The sequence below is a fragment of the Diplotaxodon limnothrissa genome, linkage group LG5, assembly GCF_057381915.1.
Source record: "Diplotaxodon limnothrissa isolate DT_005_m linkage group LG5, D_limnothrissa_male_GT1.1, whole genome shotgun sequence".
Classification (NCBI taxonomy): Eukaryota; Metazoa; Chordata; class Actinopteri; order Cichliformes; family Cichlidae; genus Diplotaxodon; species Diplotaxodon limnothrissa.
In genome coordinates this window covers 21,085,543-21,107,579 of record NC_140600.1, presented here as the reverse complement: position 1 = coordinate 21,107,579, position 22,037 = coordinate 21,085,543, and the positions used below count along the sequence as shown (strand labels likewise).

The 22,037-nt window shown below is 38.9% G+C and overlaps 2 protein-coding genes and 1 pseudogene across 2 annotated transcripts; 2 read left to right on the top strand and 1 right to left on the bottom strand.

Moving 5' to 3' along the window:
• The first annotated feature begins 686 nt into the window (after nt 1-686).
• LOC146632213 (uncharacterized) lies at nt 687-2,140 on the top strand (annotated as a pseudogene).
• A 5,286-nt stretch (nt 2,141-7,426) lies between these two features.
• LOC146632212 (uncharacterized) lies at nt 7,427-14,955 on the top strand. Its single transcript, XM_085354174.1, has 5 exons — nt 7,427-7,635; nt 9,495-9,583; nt 11,598-11,688; nt 12,253-14,515; nt 14,615-14,955. The coding sequence occupies exons 1-5, from the start codon at nt 7,557-7,559 to the stop codon at nt 14,676-14,678; spliced, it is 2,586 nt and encodes an 861-aa protein (XP_085210300.1). The 5' UTR covers nt 7,427-7,556; the 3' UTR covers nt 14,679-14,955.
• A 2,281-nt stretch (nt 14,956-17,236) lies between these two features.
• On the bottom strand, nt 17,237-20,670 carry wdr77 (WD repeat domain 77). The gene is made up of 10 exons (XM_085354173.1): nt 20,374-20,670; nt 19,963-20,148; nt 19,741-19,882; nt 19,544-19,593; nt 19,138-19,208; nt 18,963-19,020; nt 18,176-18,247; nt 17,972-18,080; nt 17,822-17,890; nt 17,237-17,744 (listed from the first exon to the last, which is right to left on the bottom strand). Exons 1-10 carry the CDS (start codon nt 20,480-20,482, stop codon nt 17,597-17,599), a joined length of 1,014 nt encoding a protein of 337 aa, XP_085210299.1. The 5' UTR covers nt 20,483-20,670; the 3' UTR covers nt 17,237-17,596.
• Nucleotides 20,671-22,037: the final 1,367 nt, after the last annotated feature.

Sequence of the window (22,037 nt, the reverse complement as noted above, 5' to 3'; positions counted from 1 at the left end):
AGTGATATCAATCGTTTGGAATAACCAATAGTAATAGAGCTATTCACATGTTATGTGATGTTAGTTAGCCACTGTAGCTAGCAGCCAAATGGCTCGGTAGCTAGCTAGCTAGCATTATACTCACCTTCATGTCTAACTGCTGACGTCGTTGGCTTAGTGCAATCTAGATCATCCAGTCTCTGCTTTTTGTATCTCTTCGAACGTGTGCTAACTGTGTAAGTCGCAGACGCACACAAATTTTTATCTTCTGCTCCATCCATGGCGCAGCAACTTGAACGAGCGCCTTCAGTGTGTCTGTTCGTGCCCCTTTGGCTTGACCTTCCAGAGCGCTCCACTGCCTGTCGCGCTCTGAGAGGAGGGGCTTTCCTTAATAAAGTTAACTGTGATTGGATGGTTGTATAAGCTCCTCTGCGTTTAAATTAAATTTGTTTTCCCTCCCTTTGGCAGCAGAACATATTTTTTTAGCATGAATCCAGCGGGTTAGATCTACATAACAAAGTCGGAGATACATTATAACAGGTGAGACAATCCTCTTTTTTGCGTGGGACTATTTTTGATTATAGGGCTTGTTTTATATAGCATGTGAAGTTCTTTAACTCTGAACCGATTTGCACTAGACTCCCATAGAGTATTTTACGGTGTTTCGAGGTGATAATAAAATAAATTACTCATTTTTTTCCACCAGAATGTCTTTGGGAATGAGATTGCGCGCCAGAATAGAAGGAAAACAAACTAAATATAAGGCACTAAGGCTCATTAAATGGCTGCAGAAGAAACACCTGCTAAAAAAGAAGCTTAGATGTCCTGTTTGTCACCATAAGATGAAAATGATTTCCGTGGTGAAGAAAGACCAATATATGTGGTATGTATAATGCATGATAATGTAGTGCATGTAGTAAATATAACAAAATATTTCGGTTATCAATGCAAGAGGGAGCATTAACCTCTTTTCATTATTATTTTCTTCATACTTAATTTTGTGATTATCTTTTCAATTAATGCTCTTGTTTAAGGGTCCATTTCTTTACTTAACTCATTGATATGTTCTCAGGTGCTGCAAAAGAGCAAGTCATAGGAAAGTTTCCAGAACAATTAGAACTGGCTCCCTCTTTGAGAAATCAAAAACATCTCTTTTCAGTTGGATGAAGTTCATTTACAGGTATATGTAGATGTAGACATTAATAGCAATGCACCTTTCATAATTGAACACCAATACGAGACTTGTGAAATAAAATTAGGGCCTCAGTAAGTAATAATTGCCTCAATTTCTATCACAGATTTTCACAAGGGCTCAGGCTCAGACAAGTAGATATGATCGATGATGAAGTGGCTGGCAGCTCCAGAACACTAGGTAGCATGGCAAGACACATTCGACATGTTTGTATACGTGCAATTAAAAGACACAGAATAAACAATGGACACCGTCTTGGTGGTGACAGAGAATTTGTGGTTATAGATGAAAGCTGTCTAAGGTCATCAGCGAAAGGTTGGTAAACTCTCAGACAGGTTTGTTAGAATCAATGCAGATCTGACTGTGTCCTCTAAACATGGAAACCTTTACCATAAGTAAAAAAAATTAGTAGAAGCAACCATCTTTTTGAATGTTTCTTTGTAGATATTTAATTTTATTCTTTTTCATTTTAATTCTGTTTAATTTTATTCTTTTTGTTTTCAGTATGCACGTGGACGCTTTGGAAATGCATGGAAAAGGAAGAAATGGGTATTTGGAATGATGGGAATTAAAGACAAAAGGCGAAGGCTCGTGTTAAAACTTGTTGAAAAACGATCAAGGCGCCACCTTGTTCCTCTGATCAGACAGCATGTTAAGTTGGGTAGTGCCATTATCAGTGATGAGTGGAGAGCCTACAAGAATGTTTTGACAAACATAGGGTACAGACATTACACTGTAAATCACAGCAGGTGGTTTGTAGATCCTCAATCTGGCAGTCATACACAGCATATCGAAAGGGCTTGGATGACCATCAAAGGACATGTCCGTAGACTAAGAGGAAATCGCACTGAGAAGTTGCTGGAGGAACACCTGATGGTTCTTGAGTGGTCATCTTGGCTTGGTTCGCGACACCCTGATGGACCACTGGGACGCTTATTTAAGGACATACAAAAAATATTTCCAGTTTGAACCAGTCTGGCATGAACTTTTTTTGGAGTGGGTGACTGTTTGGTGTTTTAAAAAACACATTTAATTTTACATGTGTTACTCTTACAATACATTGCCATTTTTGACAGTAGTTAAATGTTATTTCAAGCACTGATTGTAATTTAGGTCTAAGTGTTATAAATGGTGACATTATACATTTAAGACTCACTTTTGGCAATTATAAATGTTTATTAGTGATTAATAAATGTTGACATGTTTTAAACTTTACGACAAAGCTATCTTTTGTCATTTATAAATGTTTATTAGTGATTAATAAATGGTGTTATGCTTTACACTTTACAATAAGGCTCCCATTTGGCATTTATAAATGTTTATTAGTCCTTAATAAATGGTGTTATGCTTTACACTTTACAATAAGGCTCCCATTTGGCATTTATAAATATTTATTATTCATTAATAAATGGTTTTATGCTTTACACTTTACAACAAAGCTCCGATTGATAGTTGTGGATATTTATAATGCATTTCTGAAGTACAATTTTATATGATAAAAAATATGTTTACAAATGCTGATTGTGCTTACAGGATAGTAACTTAGTCTGAAATGTTTAATATAGCAACTCTAGATGAAATATATAGGTGAACACATTTGGCTCACTATTTGGCAAGAAACCGGTCAGTTTTTTTCCTCTTTCTCACCCTTAACTAATGCATAATAAACCATTAATAATGGTTTATAAAGCATTTACAAATTAATTAATAATATAGCTATAAACTATTTATTAGCATCTATAAGGGGAGCCTTATTGTAAAGTGGTACCAATATACTGATAACAGTGTATATTAATAACAACGAGTAACTGCAGCTTTGAATTGACTATATGAGCACCACAAATTAAATCCTTCTAAAATGTTATGAAATACAAAGTAAAAAGTATAAAGTGTTTTATAAAACTGAATATCAGTGTAAAGGAAACATACTTCTACAAATTATTACTCTGCTACCAGCTGTAATCAACCCCAAATACCCACAGGTTGTTAAACTGTGATGCAGAGTAGATAAAATGCTGTTACAGGTTACTTTAAGGGGTTAGCTCATCTGTTTAAGACTTTTGACCCCTTTTAGCCAAAATCAAATTTATGAGTATCCTGCTTCCACGTTTCTCATCCTTCACTATCCTCAAGAAAGTCACACCAAGGAATGAAGGTTTTCCTTCAGTAATATCAAAGATTTATTTAAGATTAAAAACATGCATTTATCACACAAATGTAATGTTCCAACGTGAGCTAATAGCTAACTGAACAATTATCCAGAGGGTTGAATATAACTCTTGTGATTTGTTTTGTTCAAGCACCTTGCATACATTAATGGAGAGAAAAAGTTGATTACTTTTACAACACGTTATAGTGTCATCATATCTTTGCTTTATCTATATTAGACTTTATTTTAGCTTCCACACACCATAGCATTTTTAAAACTTCAATTACTGTGATTTATGTTGTTCTTTAATAATGTTTGTTTTATATTTCTATGTCAGAAATGTATTTTAGGTCTACCTGTAACTCACATGTGACACCTTTTTGCTTCGAAGTGGAAACTATGAGGACATTATGATGCCTATACCTTGTGATGGAAATATGTTTTTCTTTCCTTGTTTTTTTATGGCAGGCTCATCTGTCACTCTGGTTCCTGTCTCAGCTTGTCTAACAGAAAGCTGAATGAACACATAGAGTAAGAATCTTTAAGTGACAAATGTCTTTCTTCAGTCACTCTCTGACTGGATCACCAATGTGACTGAAACAGGAATGAAGAAATTTTTTTTTTATGATTTCAGTTCAGTGCAGTTTGGTTTTATTTATGTAGTAAAAGTTATTCTTACAATTTAAGTCCAAAACATTGTGCTGACAGATTTATTTTATTTACTCCTTCTTCCCAACTGCTATCAGACTCCTGAACAGCTGACCTACCTCAACTGCAATTTGCACATCAGGACAATTTGCACACTAAGTTCACTTTGCACATTAAGCTCCTTTGTATATCCTTTGACATTAACAACTGCTTAACTCACTTGTCTTCATTTACTTATTTATCTTTCACTATTTTTTTTTATCCTTTTTTACCTTATTTATCTTAATATCTTGTCTTTTTTTTTTATCCTTATTTATGTTGTTCCTTCAACCCTACCTAACTTGGCATTTGTGTATGGACAGCAAAGAAAGAATTTCATTGCACAGAGAAATGCTATTTCTTCTGCACACATGACAATAAACACTTTGAATCTTTGAATCTTGAAAAAAATGGAAGGAAGGAAAAAGGAAGAGATACTATTGAAATAGGACTTCTTTTTAATTTTAAGATATCTGCTTAAATTTCTGTACACTGGCAGAAAGAGGAGTTTCACTGGTCCGGCTCACATGAGATCATCATGTGCTGTATGTGGCCTACAATGTAAAATGATTTTGACACCCCTGCTAACAGAGCAATTAGACAAGCCCCTATGAGCAAGCACTTGGTGACAGTGGGGAGAAAAAAAACCCTTTTACCAGGATCAGAGAGGGACAGCCAGAGGATAATAAGCTACTGTGAGGTCTTTAAGATATGATGGCGCCTGATCATTCAAGAATTTGTATCTGAAGACAAGGATTCTAAATTTGATTCTGAATGTAAGAGAAATCCAGTAGTGAAGTTAAGTCAATATGGGAGAATAATCAACAATTGTGCAGCCTACCAGTAATAAATACATAAACTAGTTTTTCAGCATCACTCTGAGACAGGATGTTTCTCATTTTAGACATACTGCGCAAAAGAATGAAGGCAGTTCTACATATTTGTATAATGTGCTCACTGAACCAAATATCCTGGTCATAAATTACTCCAAGATTCCTCACAGTGGTATTGAAGGCAAAGGTAATATTTTTTAAAGTAAGGCAGAGTACAGCGACCTCAATTTTGTTTAAATTTAGAAGCAGGAAATTATAGGCTATCAAGGTTTTTATGTTTTCAAGACAGGCCTGAAGTTTAATTAGTTGACGTGTATCAACTTCATGCATATCTCCAAAAAGTTGATTCTGTTCATCTGGACGTAGCGTTTTGTGGGACAAACGTTTCATCTCATGGCCATTGATCAGTGGGTTTTGGTCAGTGGTTGTTGATCAATGGTCATGAGAATTTGCATAATTAAGATTAAGGAATGACCATCCATCCCATTGTTCCTTCAGTTGGCTGGTTTCAGTCATTATGCAATTGTACTGTTTATAAGATTGGGGAAACCTGCAGTCAGCTGAGACTGAAGAAGTCACTTGGATGAGTGACAAAATGTTTCTCCCACAAAACACTACGTCCAGATGAACAGAATCAACTTTTTGGAGATTTACTTTCCCGGATGATTGAGAATGCATCAAGACGAAACTTCATGCATCGATAAAGCTGGATATCATCTGCATAGCCATGAAAACGTATATAGTTATCTATCAGCCAGATATAATTCAGGCCACTGCAGCGCAGTTCCTTTAATACCAAGTGTGTGTTCTAATCTCAGTAGTAGCGTTTTATGGTCAGTACTGGTACTGAACACTGCACTGAGATCTACCAGGGCAAGCACAGAGATGAGTCCATTATAAAAGGATGTAAAAAGATCATTTGTAACCTTCACTAGTGCCGTTTCTGTGAAACTCTTCAAACCATTCCTTTGTAAACAGTCAGTTAGGCCTAACTTTTTAATAGCTGCTCTTCTAGAATTTTTGATCTAAAAAGGAAGGTTACAATAAACAATGGTTTTACTTTGATAATTGATTTTATTTTTCAGACTTTAAACTATATTCATATGTCATAACAATTGTTTTAGGTGCACATGCAAGACACACAGATAGGGAAATAATTAATCATGTACATAAAAGCAGCAACAGCACACTATAAAATACCCCGTTGCAGGTGAAATGGTACTCAAGCAAAAGTGCTGTCACGGCGAGTGAGAAGAGCCGTGTGAAAAAAAGGAAAAAGAGGATCCAAGCGCAGGCAGTCGTGACGGTCTGAAGGTGATTTATTGACACAAAAATATAGAGAGGCAAACGACAAAACGGAGAACTAAACTATACTGGGACAACTAAACTACAGAGCATGAACACGAACATAAAGCAAGGTGGACGACGGTACAAGATGGTGACGGCACACACGGATGAAACATGGTGGAATACACAGACGGACCAGCAACTATAATGACAGAGGACACGACTTAAATACACACAGAGAAACACGGGGGAATCACACACAGGTGGTGGACACAGCTGGGAATAATCAACAAGACGAGACAGAGGTAAAACTGAACACACTCACACGAGACGCAGGCCTTCACAATAAAACAGGAAACGAGAACACTACACCAAGACGCAGACCTGACACTGAGAGACAGACAGAATGACACATGGAACTTGAACTAAACTAAACGTGAGATACAACCGAGAACAAATCCTTAAACATGAATAAACAGAAACATAGAATTCTAATAATAATAATCATTATAATAATAATACTCATAGCGCCCAAAACCACAATAAACATTCAAAAATAAACTAATCAATTAAAACTCAAAATACTGGGTCGAAACTGACCCAGAACCGTGACAAGTGCAATCAGCAAAATGTACTCTATTAAATGTAAAATCACCGGGAGATAGAAGGAGCCCTTTCAGTATTAGTCTACATCCTTAAAGAGAACCAATTTATTTAATGTTGTGGCTTTTAATTCATTTTGAATGATTTAATCAAGCACACTTTACAATCTCATTATTAGGTTTATACATTTCTTGGATCAAATTTTTAAGCATAAGCAAAAAAATAAATAAAATAAAATAGGATACTAAAATGTTTCGACGTTTTCAAATGCTTATTTTTATTTTACTCTTTGTTAACATTTATGACCATAATAGCAGTGACCTACATGCAATAAACCCCTGTTGTCTTTTTTGATTAAGATGCTATTAAAGTTCACCCGCGTTCCTGAGCATTTTAATGTGATCACTTCGTCCCAGATTTAGAGATACAGGTAGACCAGTGCGCTAAAGCTCGGATGCGGATGGCAGACTCATCAAACAGTGAGAGTACAGGCCATTAACGTAAGCAAACCTGTGATTAAAGGACCTGATTCTTTCCACAGGTGAGGTTTGCGCTGGAATGTAAGGAGAGCCGAGGGCCTCACCTGCTGCTGCTGTACAGTCAGAAACAGGGAGGCACAATGAAAGGCGAGTGGGCGGGGTTTGCTCCATTTTCTCTGTCTGTCTGAGAGGTTTGCACCAAATCACTGGAGTCAGGTGTACCTGGAGAAACGCCGTCATTCAGAGCAGCACGTTTGCGGTTTATCCCGGATTTACCTGCCGGCGAGAATGCGCCAATGATCCGCTGAAGCCGAGAATCGTAGCTACGCATCAACTAATCAATAACAATGAAGAAGGGGTCGCTGAATTTTCTGGGTCGAAAGAATCATTCTCTATTCGACACCAATGTCAAAATGCAGGAGATGGGTGAGTAGAGTCTAGTGCGGTCTGTTTATAAGAGCAGGTATCTACGCCTACAGCGAAGAGCAGCACGACCTTTGGACTTGGTGTTGCAATAGGACACATATGTTTCCACCAAGCTCCAAACTTTAGACGTGCTGACAGGAGTGAATCCTTCAGGTGCTTTAAACAAGTAGCAGCAGGTGTCATCTATGAATTTTGTTCGGTGTTTTTAACAAAAGTAAATCCATATTTTAAATCCAAGAGTCTGGGTCCTCTTCAGACTGTGTTCACTTTGATCCAAGTTAAGATTTCTCAGACAAAACTGAAGTTTTCATCTAGAGTAGCTAAATGTGTACCTTGGGTGTATTTCATATGAGTCAGCTACTCTTAGACATACAATCCACGGTGTTATAGATGAAAACAGAAATCTGTTACCGGTACTTTTATTTACCTGACACAAACAAATTCACTCTTCTGGCCACAACAATGCATAACAGCATATTTCCATAGTACAACAGCTGGGCAAGCTCCATCTGCTGAGCAAGAGTGTGTGATGCAGTTTAAAGCCTTAAAAAAAGGAAACACAAGTTAATAGCTTAATAATAAAAATATTACTTTCACACACTGATATCAGTTTACTGATAAGCTCTAAGTGACATTAGTGGAATTTGACTAGTGAAAGCAGAAAAGGAGAGGACAATTTCTATGCAAAGCTGCAACACAGGAGAGATCATTTGCCTATTTAAATCAGAAAGGGGCGCAATAGGAAAAACGAATCATTTGCTTAGACTGGTTTAATACCGCAGCCAATTCATTCTGTAGTTCCCACATTTTTCTGAAATGACACAGAAGTGCATAAAAGCTATGAGGACCTACACCCTGTGACTACTGGGAATAGGTGGGAAAACAGTTCCCTTTCCTTGTCTATTATGACAGGCTCCTCTGTCACGCTGCTTCTTGTGTCTGCTTTTGTAATAGAAAGCTAAATGAACACATAGAGTAAGAATCTTCAAGTGACAAGTGTCTTTCAGCAGTCAGTGTCATACTGGAACAAAGGAATGTGTGACTTCTAGGTTTACGTTCTCAAATCATCAGTTTCCCAGGAATGTTATTGCTTGTCTTCCACATCTGAAAATGACTATGGTCATGTTTCGGGTCTCTTCCTCGGTGCACTTTTAAGTCATCATTGAGTGTCTTGTGTCATCCCGTGACTTAGATACATACAGAAAAACCAGGCTTTTCCACTGACATGAAAGACAAATGCGACTGGTCTCTTAACCACTTTGACTTAAGAATGGACGATCATTGTGTGGCACTGTTTGTTTAAAGAACAAAGGGTTATGCTACATAAAAGCAGCAACATTGGCTGCATGTTATGAAGCTCCTCTCAAAGAGTGAACACAGTTAAAGCGAGTTTTTCCCCCAAGAATAAACCTTGAATTCATTCTTCCAGGCTTTGCGACAGATAAACTATTTACGTCTGGCTATATGATAAACATTGTGGTGTTGTACAGCAAGCAGAAGGTGGTGCAATGGATTTCAGTTGGCACCATAACTGTTTTCCCTTAAACACAATGGTGGACTTTAAATAAAGACTGCAATCATCGGCTCAGTTGTGCATAGCTATTTTGTTGTCAACAACCAACGGCCACACAGCAGATTATTAGGCTGACTGACAGCTACTTAGAGGACACTTGGATGCACACAGTATCTCATTACCTGCACACTGCAAGTGTACAACATCATTGTTTTGGCCTTGACTGGCAGATTAATGATGGAGATTTGATTAGTAATTTAATAGCTGAATCAATTCAATTGAACTTGCTTTGCTACCAGAACTTGCTTTGCTGGATATTAATGATCTACTTTTTTCTTTTTCACAGACAATGTAGAGTTGGTCCTGGGGTCATCTGCAACTCATGAGTCAGGGACTGCAAGTGTGCGAGCTAGACCCACAGTGAAGCATGGTGCTGTGAGTATCTCTGTGAAACCATGTGGTTCACATCAATTTTTACGTTCATTACCCAGTTTCTGAAATTGAAATGACATGTTTTACGTGTCTCCTGTCTCTCTACCCTCACCATAATCAGTCACAGCAGATGGCTGCCTCTCTCAGAGCCTGCCAGAGGCTTCTTCCTGTTAAAAGGGAGTTTTTCCTTCCCACTGACACCAACTACTTGCTAATAGGGGGTCATCTGATTACTGGGGTTTTCCCTGTATTATTGTCGGGTCTTTACCTTACAATGTAAAGCCCTTTGGGGCAACTGTTGTGATTTGACACTACATAAAATGGAATTTAATGAATAAGATTTGCATGTGAACAGCTCCACCATTTTATTCAGTCTCAAACCCTGCGCCTGCAGATGCAAATGAACTGATAGCTGACAGTTTAGTGTTTAAAGAGTTTATTTACTCGTGCAATCTGATGTGTGACGTGGTCCGCACAGTAAAAGTCTCCACAGAGAGATCACGACTTATTTTCTTCCAGTATCTCATGTGGGAGTGATAATGCTCATTTCTTTTTTTAGAATGACATGAAATATGACTATAAAAAAACGACATATCTCACAGCGATGCTGTCACAACAGGTAATTTGCAGAAAACATGATCAATGATCTTCTGCAGGTCACATCACGCTGCGCACAAAAGCTACAGCTGCCAAAGTTGCCATAAGACATTAGAGCAAGTCAATTACAATTTAGTCTTGCACTTAAAGTCTCCCATTGCATTGTCATGTTGCAGACAAAAATGCAAAGCTCATCTGAGCACTTGGTTCACACACCTCAGCTCAGTGTTTTCTGGGAGTGTTCTGTGAATGTGTCTGTGGCATGTGGATGCGGCACACCCTGCAGCACATGGGCAGGACAGCTCTGAGCGCTGCGACAGATGAACGTGAGTCATAGCGCGGAGAAAAGGCGAGATGGAATCAAACTGGATCATACGCTGTCTTTAATGGCACGCCCTCGCTCCGTGATGCAGTTTTCATACCTTTCCAAATAGCTACGCAACTGGGATTATTAGCAAAAGAGGGTGTTATTCAAGGTGTGATATATCTTTTAGGACAGCAGCTGCCTGAAACTGAAGATTTTTATTCTTATCTATTGATGCTGATTTAATTCATTACTGCATACAATCAGCATGGCTGAAACGTGGTATAAGGGGAGCTCTTAGGGCATAAATTGAGTCCAGTTTAAAATTTCCTTGTTGCTTTCCTCCTCAAATGGTCTGCAGCAGACTAAGATCAAAAGGATACAGCTGTTATGTATTCCTGGACTGAATATCTGCCCATTTGAAGGACATATAACTTTCCAAGTTTCTTAGATTTGTATTGTGTCAACACAGTCTCTATTTATTTGGTGTCGTAGAGAGAACAGCAACGTACTTTCCATAACTCTTCCTCTATTTTGCCCCTCTTGCCTACAACATAAAACACCCATGTATCTAAGTAACACGCAGTTTTCTCAGCCAGGCCCATCTTAGACAATGTGATGAATAATAGGTGTATCCTCTGATTCACCAAATATTTCTCATCACTCAAGTATGCAAACGTGTTTTCTTTTATTTTTTTTAAACCTCTAGCTGTTTTATGTTGAAGAAGCCTAAAGGTTAGACATGTACCTAAGTTGCTGCAAAGCAGTCTGACATATTTAGTACTTAATTTTGTGAACATAAGGCACCGTAAACCACCATCATAGAATTTTCACGTAACAGCACATTGAAATGATTTTGGCAGCTACTTCAGTTCTGCTGACGCTAAAAATGCTGCAAGCATTGGACAGGCCAACCTGTTTTCAAGGAACACTGAGAGCTGATATAGTTGAGAACTGGTTTGTGCACCTCAAGACCAAATACTTGCCAGACAAAAATCTCTGTACATACAGGCTACAGTATATAGCCTTATCGCAATTTTACTGTTGATCTTTGTCTCTTGTGTTAAGAGGTTTGAAAAATCAAGTCTGATGGTGTTTAATTTTCTTCCCTCGCAGTCCTTGTCTGAGAGTTTCCAAGGCTTTGCTGTCCCAATGCCGAAAGTCCCTCTCCTGCCCCCTGTCAATGGTCCAAAGACCAACAGTTCAGGTGAGCATCTAGCTACCTTCCAATATGTACTTTAGGTTTAACTTGACTAAAAGGCAAGAATCCCATTAATTAGACCCTAAAAAGTCCACATAACTTGTGGGGCTTTTGCTCAGACTCGGTTGATGGATCACAGCAATCAAAATAAAGAGGAAAAAAAGGAGGGCAGGTTAATGTTTGCTCGGGCATTGCTCAATAACTCCCCCTGAAAATGTCCAAACGGTCATACCAGATGCCAAATATATTTACATAATGGGAGTGTTAGCATTCTCAATAATAAGTGGAAACCATTTACTTCTTTTATTTCCTTTTTTAACAATTCTAAATTTATGTAAGAAAGCTGAATTTAAAGCTTTATAAAGAATTTTCTTATTCTTTATAATCGTTTCTGCCTCTTTAATAATATTCTTATTATTGCATATTATATGCACAAATGAATTGCACTCTTTAAATGAAACAGACGGATTTCAATTTTAGTCTCTTATTTATGCAGCAAGTTTGCATATTTGAATACTGTATCTGTTTCTGCAAAAACCTTTCTCATTTGTCCTGTCTTCTCATCCACAGTTGGTTGGGATCCATTGTCCAATGGCTCCATTACTTCAGTGCCTAACCTTGATAAAGGGGAAATATTTGTTCCTCCTCCTCCTTCTGTAGCACCTCCACCACCTCCAAGTGAATGGATTCCACCTCCACCAGACTTCCTGGGTGACTTAAACACTCTAGACCTAGCAACCATACAGCCTCCTTCCATGCCCGCACCAAACCCTCCTTCAGTAGAACCAAAGGATTTATCCTTCCTAAAACCACCACCAATGGCTCCACCAAAGCCTCCATCTACCACTTCTACTGGCTCTCCATCATCCATACCCATCTCTAGTCCACCATCAGCTCAAGTTCCAGAGCATCCAAAATTTGCCGCCCCACAGCCCCCTACTGAAAGGCAACAGAAGACTCAGAAGAAACCTCCTCCAAAGCCCATTAGAATTTCCTCAGTCTCCAACTCTGACTCCCCCCCACAGACTCCTGCACCACCACCCCCTGTGCAGACACCCACATTGTCCACTTTCAATCCCCAAAACACAGCAAAGGTTAACACTGCTCCTAAGACCTCATTTCTCAATGTGTTTGAAGACCGTGACAAAAAACCTAAGCACATGTTACTCCTGGAAGATTCCGGGTCTTCCAGCTCTGGCCCTGTTCTCGTCAAGGTGGACGGTAATGCTCCCAAAGTGCCTACACTATCTAAACCAGTTCCCATTGTAAAGGAGCTGGAGGAGAATTTACAAGTTGCCCAACCTTCTGAATCTACCCTATTTGAGCAAAAGACAGTGACTAAGACAGAGACTAAGACAAAGGCTAAAACAGAGACAATTTCAGTGCAACCAGAAATAACCAAACCAGTACAGCCACCGCCTCAGAAGTCTCTACAGCTTGATGAAGTTGACAATACTCAGATTAATTTAGAGACAAGCAAGGACAAACTTGGAGAGAACCAAGGTCCAAAAGCAGAAAGTCCAAAAGCAGAAAATCCTAGAGAGTACCAAAGTCCAGCCCCAGTCAAACCTGGAGAGTACCAAAGTCCAGCCCCAGTCAAACCTGTACGGTATCAAAATCCAAACCAGAAATACAGTCCGATATTGGATCACAAACTACGTAACCTGAAAGGAAGTGAAACCCATGGAGCACGAGACGGGAATGCAGCTTCTCCGCTGGCTCTTCTAAAGGCAGCTAAAGAAAGAGAGAAAAACAGAACGACGCACTCTGTTTCACAGGAAAACAGTGGAAAGAACAATGAGCAGCCAAGTATTCACTCAAGTGACCTTTCAAGTTCTGGCTCTTCAGCTGTAAAACTGACAGAAAAAATATTACCAGAGACTCCAAAATCCTTCAGTCCAGTAGACCGTCCACAAACAAATGATGCTCCTGAAACTTCAAGCAGTCATGCCCTGGTCAATGGTCAGGCACCATCTACCAGTCCAGCTCTCAACAGGATCATAGAAACCCCTGCTGTTAGCAAAAAAGCAGAGGAGAGACAAAAGGCATATCAAAGCAGCTCACTGTCTCAGACTCCACAACCTGAGGGCAATAAAGATGGGTTCAGCATGCCATTACTGCCTCCACCACCAGAGTTTGATGATTTAAGCAAGATTATGGACCTGCCACCTTCCATCATTCCACCGGACCCTCCCACAAAAAAGGCACCGTCACCACCTGTAACCTCTCTTTCCCCTGCCTCAGTTCAGTATCCTTTGAATAAGACACAACCCTCTGCAAGTCCTCCCTCTTCAGTTCCACCTCCTCCTCTGAAGACAGCACCTTCAGCTTCAATTCCACCTCCTTCTCTGAATACAGCACCTCCCTCTTCAATTCCACCTCCTCCTCTGAAGACAGCACCTCCAGCTTCAATTCCACCTCCTCCTCTGAAGACAGCACCTCCAGCTTCAGTTCCACCTCCTCCTCTGAATACAGCACCTCCAGCTTCAATTCCACCTCCTCCTCCTCTGAACCACCCACCTCCTAATGTCCAACCAAAGACACAAGTCCAGACAAAACCCAAGCCAGACTCCACTCAGCCAGCACGCACTCTGGAACAAAGACATTTTGATCTCCAGTGCATCCTAAAAAAGAAGCTGGAGGAAATGGCCCCCAAAATTTCCCACCAAAAGGAAGATGTAGAGCCTTCCTCTGATGAATGGGAGTCCAATGACCAGCTCAAATCACCAACTACCAAATATCACCAGAAAGCAGCAACTCTGGACATGAGGGAGCTGCAGCGTAAAGTGAACAAAAAATATCCAGATAACTCGCCAACAAAAGTTTTGACCAGGTAAGACTGTCATGCTCAAATGTCACACATTGACTTTTTAAGATGCCAAAACTCACTGGTTGGCTAATATATTCATACATAAAATGTTCTTCTTTTCAGCAATGGGCCGAAGTCTTTCACAGTTCGGCCTGGAACCAAAAATCCTATTACTTATCATGAGTAGCGGGGATTATTAAGGGTCTTTCGATTCTTGGACATGTTGAGACCTTCAACACAGACTATGGGACACAACGTGTGTGAAACTACACTTTTATCAGCAGCAGTGTGGACCACAGCTGAAAAAGAAGGCTTCACACAGGTTATTTACACACTGGGTAGCAAATATGTTAAGAATGCCTGTTGACAAAGGACTGCCGAATCATAAAGACAAACACGACACAGTCACTGTCAGATGGTGTTTTCTTTTCCATTGTGTCACAGTCAGAAAGAACGTTTTAAACATTTGTGTAGTTGCTGCTAATTATTTAGTCTTAAGCTATATTTTGCTATATGTTGACTTTTTAACCATAGATTTGGGTAATGTTATTGTATAGGAAAACTCCATTAATATTCAAATAAAAAAAGTTTAAAGTTTTTAAAAAGTCTTTTATAAAACAATGAGAAATTTTAATTGTAAAATATAGTAATTTGGAGCATAACTGTTATTATTTCATGCTGTAATTACCTGCCAAATAATGGGAAATGTTCTTTCACTGTTACATCTCGATTATGAAAGTCTTATGGCGCAAAGTAGTAGGGGTCTAGTGTGATTCTCACATTTATCCCAAAAAATCCTTTATGGTTTGTATTGGATTTTCTATACCACTACGATAAAGAGTGTTAATCTAGTTACGTATACATTGTTATTGATGGAGATATCAATTTGTATAATATGAAAATCGCATTTGGACATTGCAAGATGTAGTTATATGTACATGTTAAAGTTGTATATAGAAAGTCATCAAATTAAGACATTCAACTCTAAGTAGGAAATAAATGTAACAAATTGCTGAGTACACATGGCTTGCATGTGTACTCAATTGTATGTAAAAACACTGCAGTGATTTGCATCATCCTAGTAATTAAAGCTTTTAGCTGTGGCTCAGAATGTAAGTGCAGATTTAATATACTGGTAAATTCCCAGGGTGCAGTATTGTTTAGTTTGTGGCTTTAGTTTGTTGTTAGGTGGTTGCTAGACAGTGTGACATCATCGTAATATGTCATGCTTAGTTTTTGGGATATAAATTATGTGTTACTATTGTGAAATTAAAATGATACAATACTTTTATAAGGCTCTTGTAGGTGCGTAAAAGCTACAAATGTGTCATTGTGCCACATTGTCAGGTGGCTGCTAGGCAACATGATGACCTCATAATATTTTATATAAACAAGAATCGTCAGGGCCCCATGAAGAACCTGTGTGCCAACTCCAGATCATGTAGGAGCTTGTGTGCAAACAGATTTTTTTGTATTAAAGTAAGATATAAGCTAGCTGAAGAACTGGTTTAAGTTTTTTTTTCCCTCCTAAGAATTGTCCCAAATAGCATCACGCAATTAATTCCAAATAATTCCAAGATTCTGCTAACGAAGAAATTTAGATTTAATTATTAGGCGTTTTTTGTGGTTGTTGACGCAAATAACCAAAACACATCAAAGCACATGTAATTTAACCTCCATGAAAGGCCTTAAATGTACCAAAAGTTATAGATCATTATCTACATCAGACCTCACATTGACACTGTTAGTGAATGACTGGGGTTTGCGTCAGCCACATCCTTACCAACACAGTGGTTTATATTTACAGGGCATGTGATCAAAAAGTTCCACCAATAAAATAAGAAACATACTCAATTTAGCTACTATGCTACTCAAGATGGTTTCCTTCATCGCTTCTCCGGGGCTGCCATTGCTTCTGCTATTTATTTTTATTTTTAGATGGCTTCACTGAAGTCCCACCCCATGTGTTGAAATGTCTTCTGCGTCAAAGCGAACCATTCTAGATCTGGAAGATTTAAGAGTGGTTGGTCTGAGGTCGAGCATTTTTGTCCTGTTTTTTTTTTTCCCCCCTATATTTACTGGGTAAAACACCATCACTGTCAGTGCACAGTTGTACTGTAACATCCTGAGGTTTAACAGGGTAAGCATTCTTTTCAAATAAAAAACTTTCACTCACAACCAAGTTGTATTTCCTTCTACTATTGTCCTTTTCCACAAAATGAATTTCCAAGTTAAAAGCCTAACAGGAATTCCAAGTATCAACTCCAAAATAGCTGCAGTGCTGGAAGCAGTGCAGAGGTGCATAAGGACATGACCTTGAAGGAGGGGGTTGAGGTTTATGGCTTTTCGGGGAAGAGGAACTTATTGACTGCACTTTGTGTATCCTTGAAAACTCCTCTTATTCCCACTACCTCACAGTAGTAAGTTTATCATATCTGATCTCAGTAAACACAAAGAACACACCAAATGATGCCACTGATAACATTAAGTTACCTTTAATGTAAAATTCTGCAATACAAATGTGCTGCTTTGATGCAGTTACACAAAGACAAACTATACAGTATGAAAGAAGTGGATAGTGAGGCTGTGATTAGTAGTCATAGAGAGAATAAAAATATGGACGCAGCTATCTGGTCAGAAAAATTAATCAAATGAAGTCAAAGTGCTATAAGCCTACATTTGATGTGAAGACCACCTAAGGGCGAAAGCTGCAGTTGCAAAAAGACTCTCCTACAGAATTCCTCCTATACCCTTCAATAGCTCACTTAGTGGCTAACGACGTGTCAATCGCGTCACTAGCCAATGACTAAGCATTTTAGATCAGACCTGCCCCTCTGTAGAATGTCCATTTTTTACAACCAAGATGGGGACAGCAGAAACGCTCATCACTATGTAACTAGGTCCATTTTATGCTCTCTATGTTAGTAATGCACAAAAACCATGACTAGGAGAGCAGAATTCCTAATATTGTGCGGTTTTTGGGGGCTAAATTAAGGTGAGAGCTTTCAATAGATTTTCATTTCTGCAAAATGACACCTCAGGAATGAGGGGAGAGTAGTGAGGGGAAAACAGTGCTTTCCTTCAGTGCATTTCCAACTGATCGGTCTAAGAAGAGGAACTGGGAATGCCATCAGCTGGACCCACTTTATGGTGAAGCACATGATGATCCCAGCCTACTGTTGTGAGGGTGGAGGAGCCATTGTGAAGCCAGCTCACACCTTTGACATAGTCCTGGTGCCGCCGGTCTCGGAGTCTACAAACAAATATGTGATTAGTGTTTTTAATAATACAACAAACTAAATGCTTTCAGCATGAAGTACAAGCACTCACATTTCTCGCAGTTCAGAGTCCATAACAGCAACGCTACAGTCATCACTAACAGAGGCTAGCAAGGGTGTGCTGGGAAGAAAAGGAAGACGTCAGAATTTTGTAAAAGAGCAATAAAGCCAAAGGTGAGATCGTGACACACTTTACATTTACCTGTGTGTGGAGAAGGCCAGCCCATTAACTCTACGGCTGTGAACGTTCTCCACCTGAGACGGCTCCGATCCCAGGAAATCTTTCACAGTCACCCTGCCGAGCTCATCGCCTGAGACACGATGAGAGTGAAAGAAAAAAAGGAAATCAACTTTTTCTCAATTAAACTCAGCTTTTAATCAAATGTGACCAAGTGCAGCGTCTTACCAAAAGCAATGGTGCTTCTGTGGTGAGGGTGCCAAGCTAGAGAAGTAGGGGAGCAGCTAGGTGACTCTACATCTGAGGCAAAACAAAAACAGAAACTGAGAATGCGCTTGCCATCTAAGAGAGCCTATAAACAGATTCCAGGAACAATAAGACAAATTCCTTCTTTAATCATCCAGACAAAAATCAAACACTAGGTAGCTAATTAGGCACTCTATATAACTCTTTACCCCTTGAAAGTAACCCTTAAAGCTCTTTTGTGAACTGAGAGGTTTCTGTCATATTTCAGGCCTGCTTATAGTACTAAATGATGGGATCTGGATCTAAAGTTAGTGAGGGTGGTTTCTGCCTATGCAGCCACTCCTGGACAAACCTGAAAACTACTATAATGGTCCTGAAATCACATCTTTATGGGTTTGGAGGTGTCAAAATCCATCATTCGGAGGACAGATAAAGTCTCCAAATGTGGGGGAAAAGTTAAGGCTCTGGATTTGGATTGATTACTTTGGTAATGGCTGCGTATTTGGAGGAATCAACTCCATTGCAGGTGCAATAGTCTCTACCTGCTAGGTATTAGTATATACTCCTATTTTAGCACATATACATTTGCAGAGTGAATGACTGCTGCATAGTGTGTGTACTGGCATAAATATGTAAACATAACTGTTTGTTTTGGAACAAATTTTACTCTCTGTCATACTTCATTTCCTGTGGAGCTCTTCCAAATCTCGACTATTCTTGCAGTAGTGTTTGGCAAAAGTGGTTATCAAAGCTTGGTGACGTAGCTTACCTATTCTTGATGCAGGTTTGTTGGGCTTCCTCCTGTCCCACAACAACACACGGCCGTCCTAAAGAAGGGGTGAGAAGAAGAAGTAGTTTAGTTTATCTGAATGATTGCAGCTCTGTGGTCCAAAAAATAAACCTCACTGACAAAAATGCAAACAACATGCTGATTAGTATCTTACTTGGCTACAGGAGAGAAACAGAGACTCATCTGTAGGACTGCAGGCAACACAAGTGACTGGCTGTGTGTGCACTGGCGGAAGAAAAAACCCAAGAACTGTTGAGTTAAACTTTTCACATCAATGACATTTATGACATTTTTGGCTTTTTAAAACCATTTTAATATAAAACTTTCCTTCAGCAATTAATCGTTCCAAAGAGTCAATAGGAATATGACACTGGGATAGTCTGGTAATGTCAGCAATAGAAAAAAAACCCTTGGTAAATTAATTAATCTAAAATCTATACATACAGGAATGCTACCAAAAATAAACATTCTTTGCTTTTATTTTTCCACATTGAGGGGAAAAAAGCATTTTTGTAAGTTTTGTGCATTTCTGTATGAAGAACTGTTAAGATGATGCTTACCATTGTAGGTAGTGACAACCGTTTCCTGACTTAGATCCCAGACTTTAATTCTGTAATAATAAGCAAAGATGCACTTTAAGGGATGACAACTCAAAAATTAATTAAGCCAAAGTTTGAAACAAAAGCAATTAACATTGCTTCTGCTCTGTTGTGACAGGTGGAATGGTGTATGTATGTTCATGTAAAACAAGTCTAACCTGCAGTCCATGCTGCCAGTGACTGCAGCGGTTGCTCCAACCACGGGGCTTACTGTGGTGACAATATGGTCATGATCATGCTTGGTAAAGCGATTAACCAGTAGACATTCATCCTCTGCTAGTTCCCAGAGCTCCAAGGCACCTGCACAGAAAAATGAGGCCAGTTTCATACAAGCCTCAAGTGTGTGCTTGATTCATCTGCCATAAAAAACATTTCATTACCTGAATCTGACGCAACAATAATTCCCTTCTCTGACACCCATTTGACATCTGTGACACCAGCCTCAGTCTGCACACCAGCTTTGCAGAATCCCTCACTGGGGGCCTGGTCAGGGTCGCTGTAGATCCAAACAGATCCCTGCCAGCTTCTGCCAGAGAGGCTGGAGGCACCAAGTAGCAGGGTGCCATCTGTGGAGAAAACCCAACGAGAAAACCCTTCAAATATCTATATTTTCATTCATCGCCTGCCAGTTAAGATTACTCTGACTAGTATTCAACATAAAATGTTATTTATTTAACATTTCCAACGTAGGACTTGAACAGTTTAGCACAAATGTAAACACACTAATAATAACCAACTAGCGGCTCCACGTGTTTACACGTTAACCTTCAGCTAGCGCTCCTTTTCCCTACCTGCTCTGTATTGTGCCGCGCACAGGTGCCTCTCCATGCACGCTGGAGCATTGGGGGGTATGTCCCACCGGTTTTCCTTGGTCATGCTAGTATCCACGGAACTATTCATCCAGAAACCGCACTTTAAATGTTGATGAGATTTCCTAAACTTCTACAACACAACTCCTGCGTTAGCTAGCTAATGCTACTGCAGAAATGCTGCAGGCTTTGTCTTTAGTTTATTTGGAAAATATTATTACTATCATTAATAGTACACAGTCGGTTCCTAAAAACACGATTAAGCCTGAATGCATGAAAAACGAGTCCGTAATTTTTTCGTTTCGCGAATGAATGACCGGGAGAAGCGCAACACATGGGACTATTAGCAAACACTTCCTGTCTGGTGTAGCTTTTTCTTCTTCTTCTTCTTCTTCTTCTTCTTCTTCTTTTTGGCCGCATGCACAGTTCCAGACATGTTACTGCCCTCTGCAGTATTATTAGGCTTATGCGGCCTCTTCAAAGGTTTAATGCTGTAACGTAATGCAGCACTGCCACCTGCAGTTACTATAGTTTTGTATTTCTATATCATGTTTTTATGTTTTTATTTATTTCGTTTTAACTTTTTGTTTTGAACGCTGTTTAGTTTCAGTTAATTTTCGGAGTGCGTTTGCTCATTTACTTTGAGTTTTTATTCGTTTCAGTGTTAGAATTTTTTTTGATGATAACTCATATTTATAACTTATGGATGGCAAATAATGCTGATGCCTTTTTTCTCCCTGTGGCAGAAACAAGTTTTTGTTGTAGCTTCTTTCTTCCGAAAAATAAGACATAATTCCAGCCTGTACTTTGATGTGAACTCCCATGTCAGTTAGTTAGTATGTTAGTTACAGACAAATCAGTCCGTGAGTTAATCTTTTCTTTTATTACATTTTTTCATTCCCAGGCTGATACAGCTAGCTACAGATACGAACTTCTAGATTCGCAATTCGGCAGATAGCCTATTTTGATGTTTATTTCACTTTTGTAATGCTCGTGCCGAGTCAACAGGAACATCAAAGCTAACTGAACTGCTTTAAAGCTCTTCAGCTTTTCATCACGCCATCTGGTTTTGATCATAAAGATAAAATAAACCTGATCACTGCCTTTTGTAGATGGCATTGTATCCGCTGATAGGTTCATTGTTCACTGTAAAACTTGGAATTTCTACAATAACTTAAGGTATTATTATTATTATTATTATTATTATTATTATTATTATTATTATTATTATTTACAGCATATTTACTGTTTTATAATTTATTACAGGATTAGCATTGTTTTTTCCAGTTAATATGAGTGTAGCACTATTAGCTCTTTGAAAAATAAAGCAAGTTTAAACATTACATTTAAACCATCAAAAAAATGTGAATGTCTGCCATCCTAATATCGTCTAGTAACACAGCTATTTCATCATTAGCAATTCTATTAAAATATTCACCTAATGATGGAACGAGATGCAAAGACAGAGGACCACAAACTTATCTTGAAGGGGTATCTGTCTACCACAATCTATCCAATAGTTGAGATTCCTCTTTCTAAATATCACAGTAGAAGAATTGAGAATAACTACTTCATTGTCACACAACAAGATCAATGTTCATATTAGTGAATCTTTCAATAAAAGGATTTCAAGCTGGGTGACAGGT

Bases quoted from the DNA above. Each gene is read 5' to 3' on its own strand.
- LOC146632212 (XM_085354174.1), top strand. From the start codon at position 7,557: ATGAAGAAGGGGTCGCTGAATTTTCTGGGTCGAAAGAATCATTCTCTA. The intron at 7,636-9,494 runs GTGAGTAGAGTC...TCTTTTTCACAG, and splicing joins TGTCAAAATGCAGGAGATGG to ACAATGTAGAGTTGGTCCTG. The intron at 9,584-11,597 runs GTGAGTATCTCT...CTTCCCTCGCAG, and splicing joins CCACAGTGAAGCATGGTGCT to TCCTTGTCTGAGAGTTTCCA.
- wdr77 (XM_085354173.1), bottom strand. From the start codon at position 20,482: ATGAATAGTTCCGTGGATACTAGCATGACCAAGGAAAACCGGTGGGAC. The intron at 20,149-20,373 runs GTAGGGAAAAGG...TTTTCTCCACAG, and splicing joins CGCGGCACAATACAGAGCAG to ATGGCACCCTGCTACTTGGT. The intron at 18,248-18,962 runs GTAAGCTACGTC...GTTTTGCCTCAG, and splicing joins CAAACCTGCATCAAGAATAG to ATGTAGAGTCACCTAGCTGC.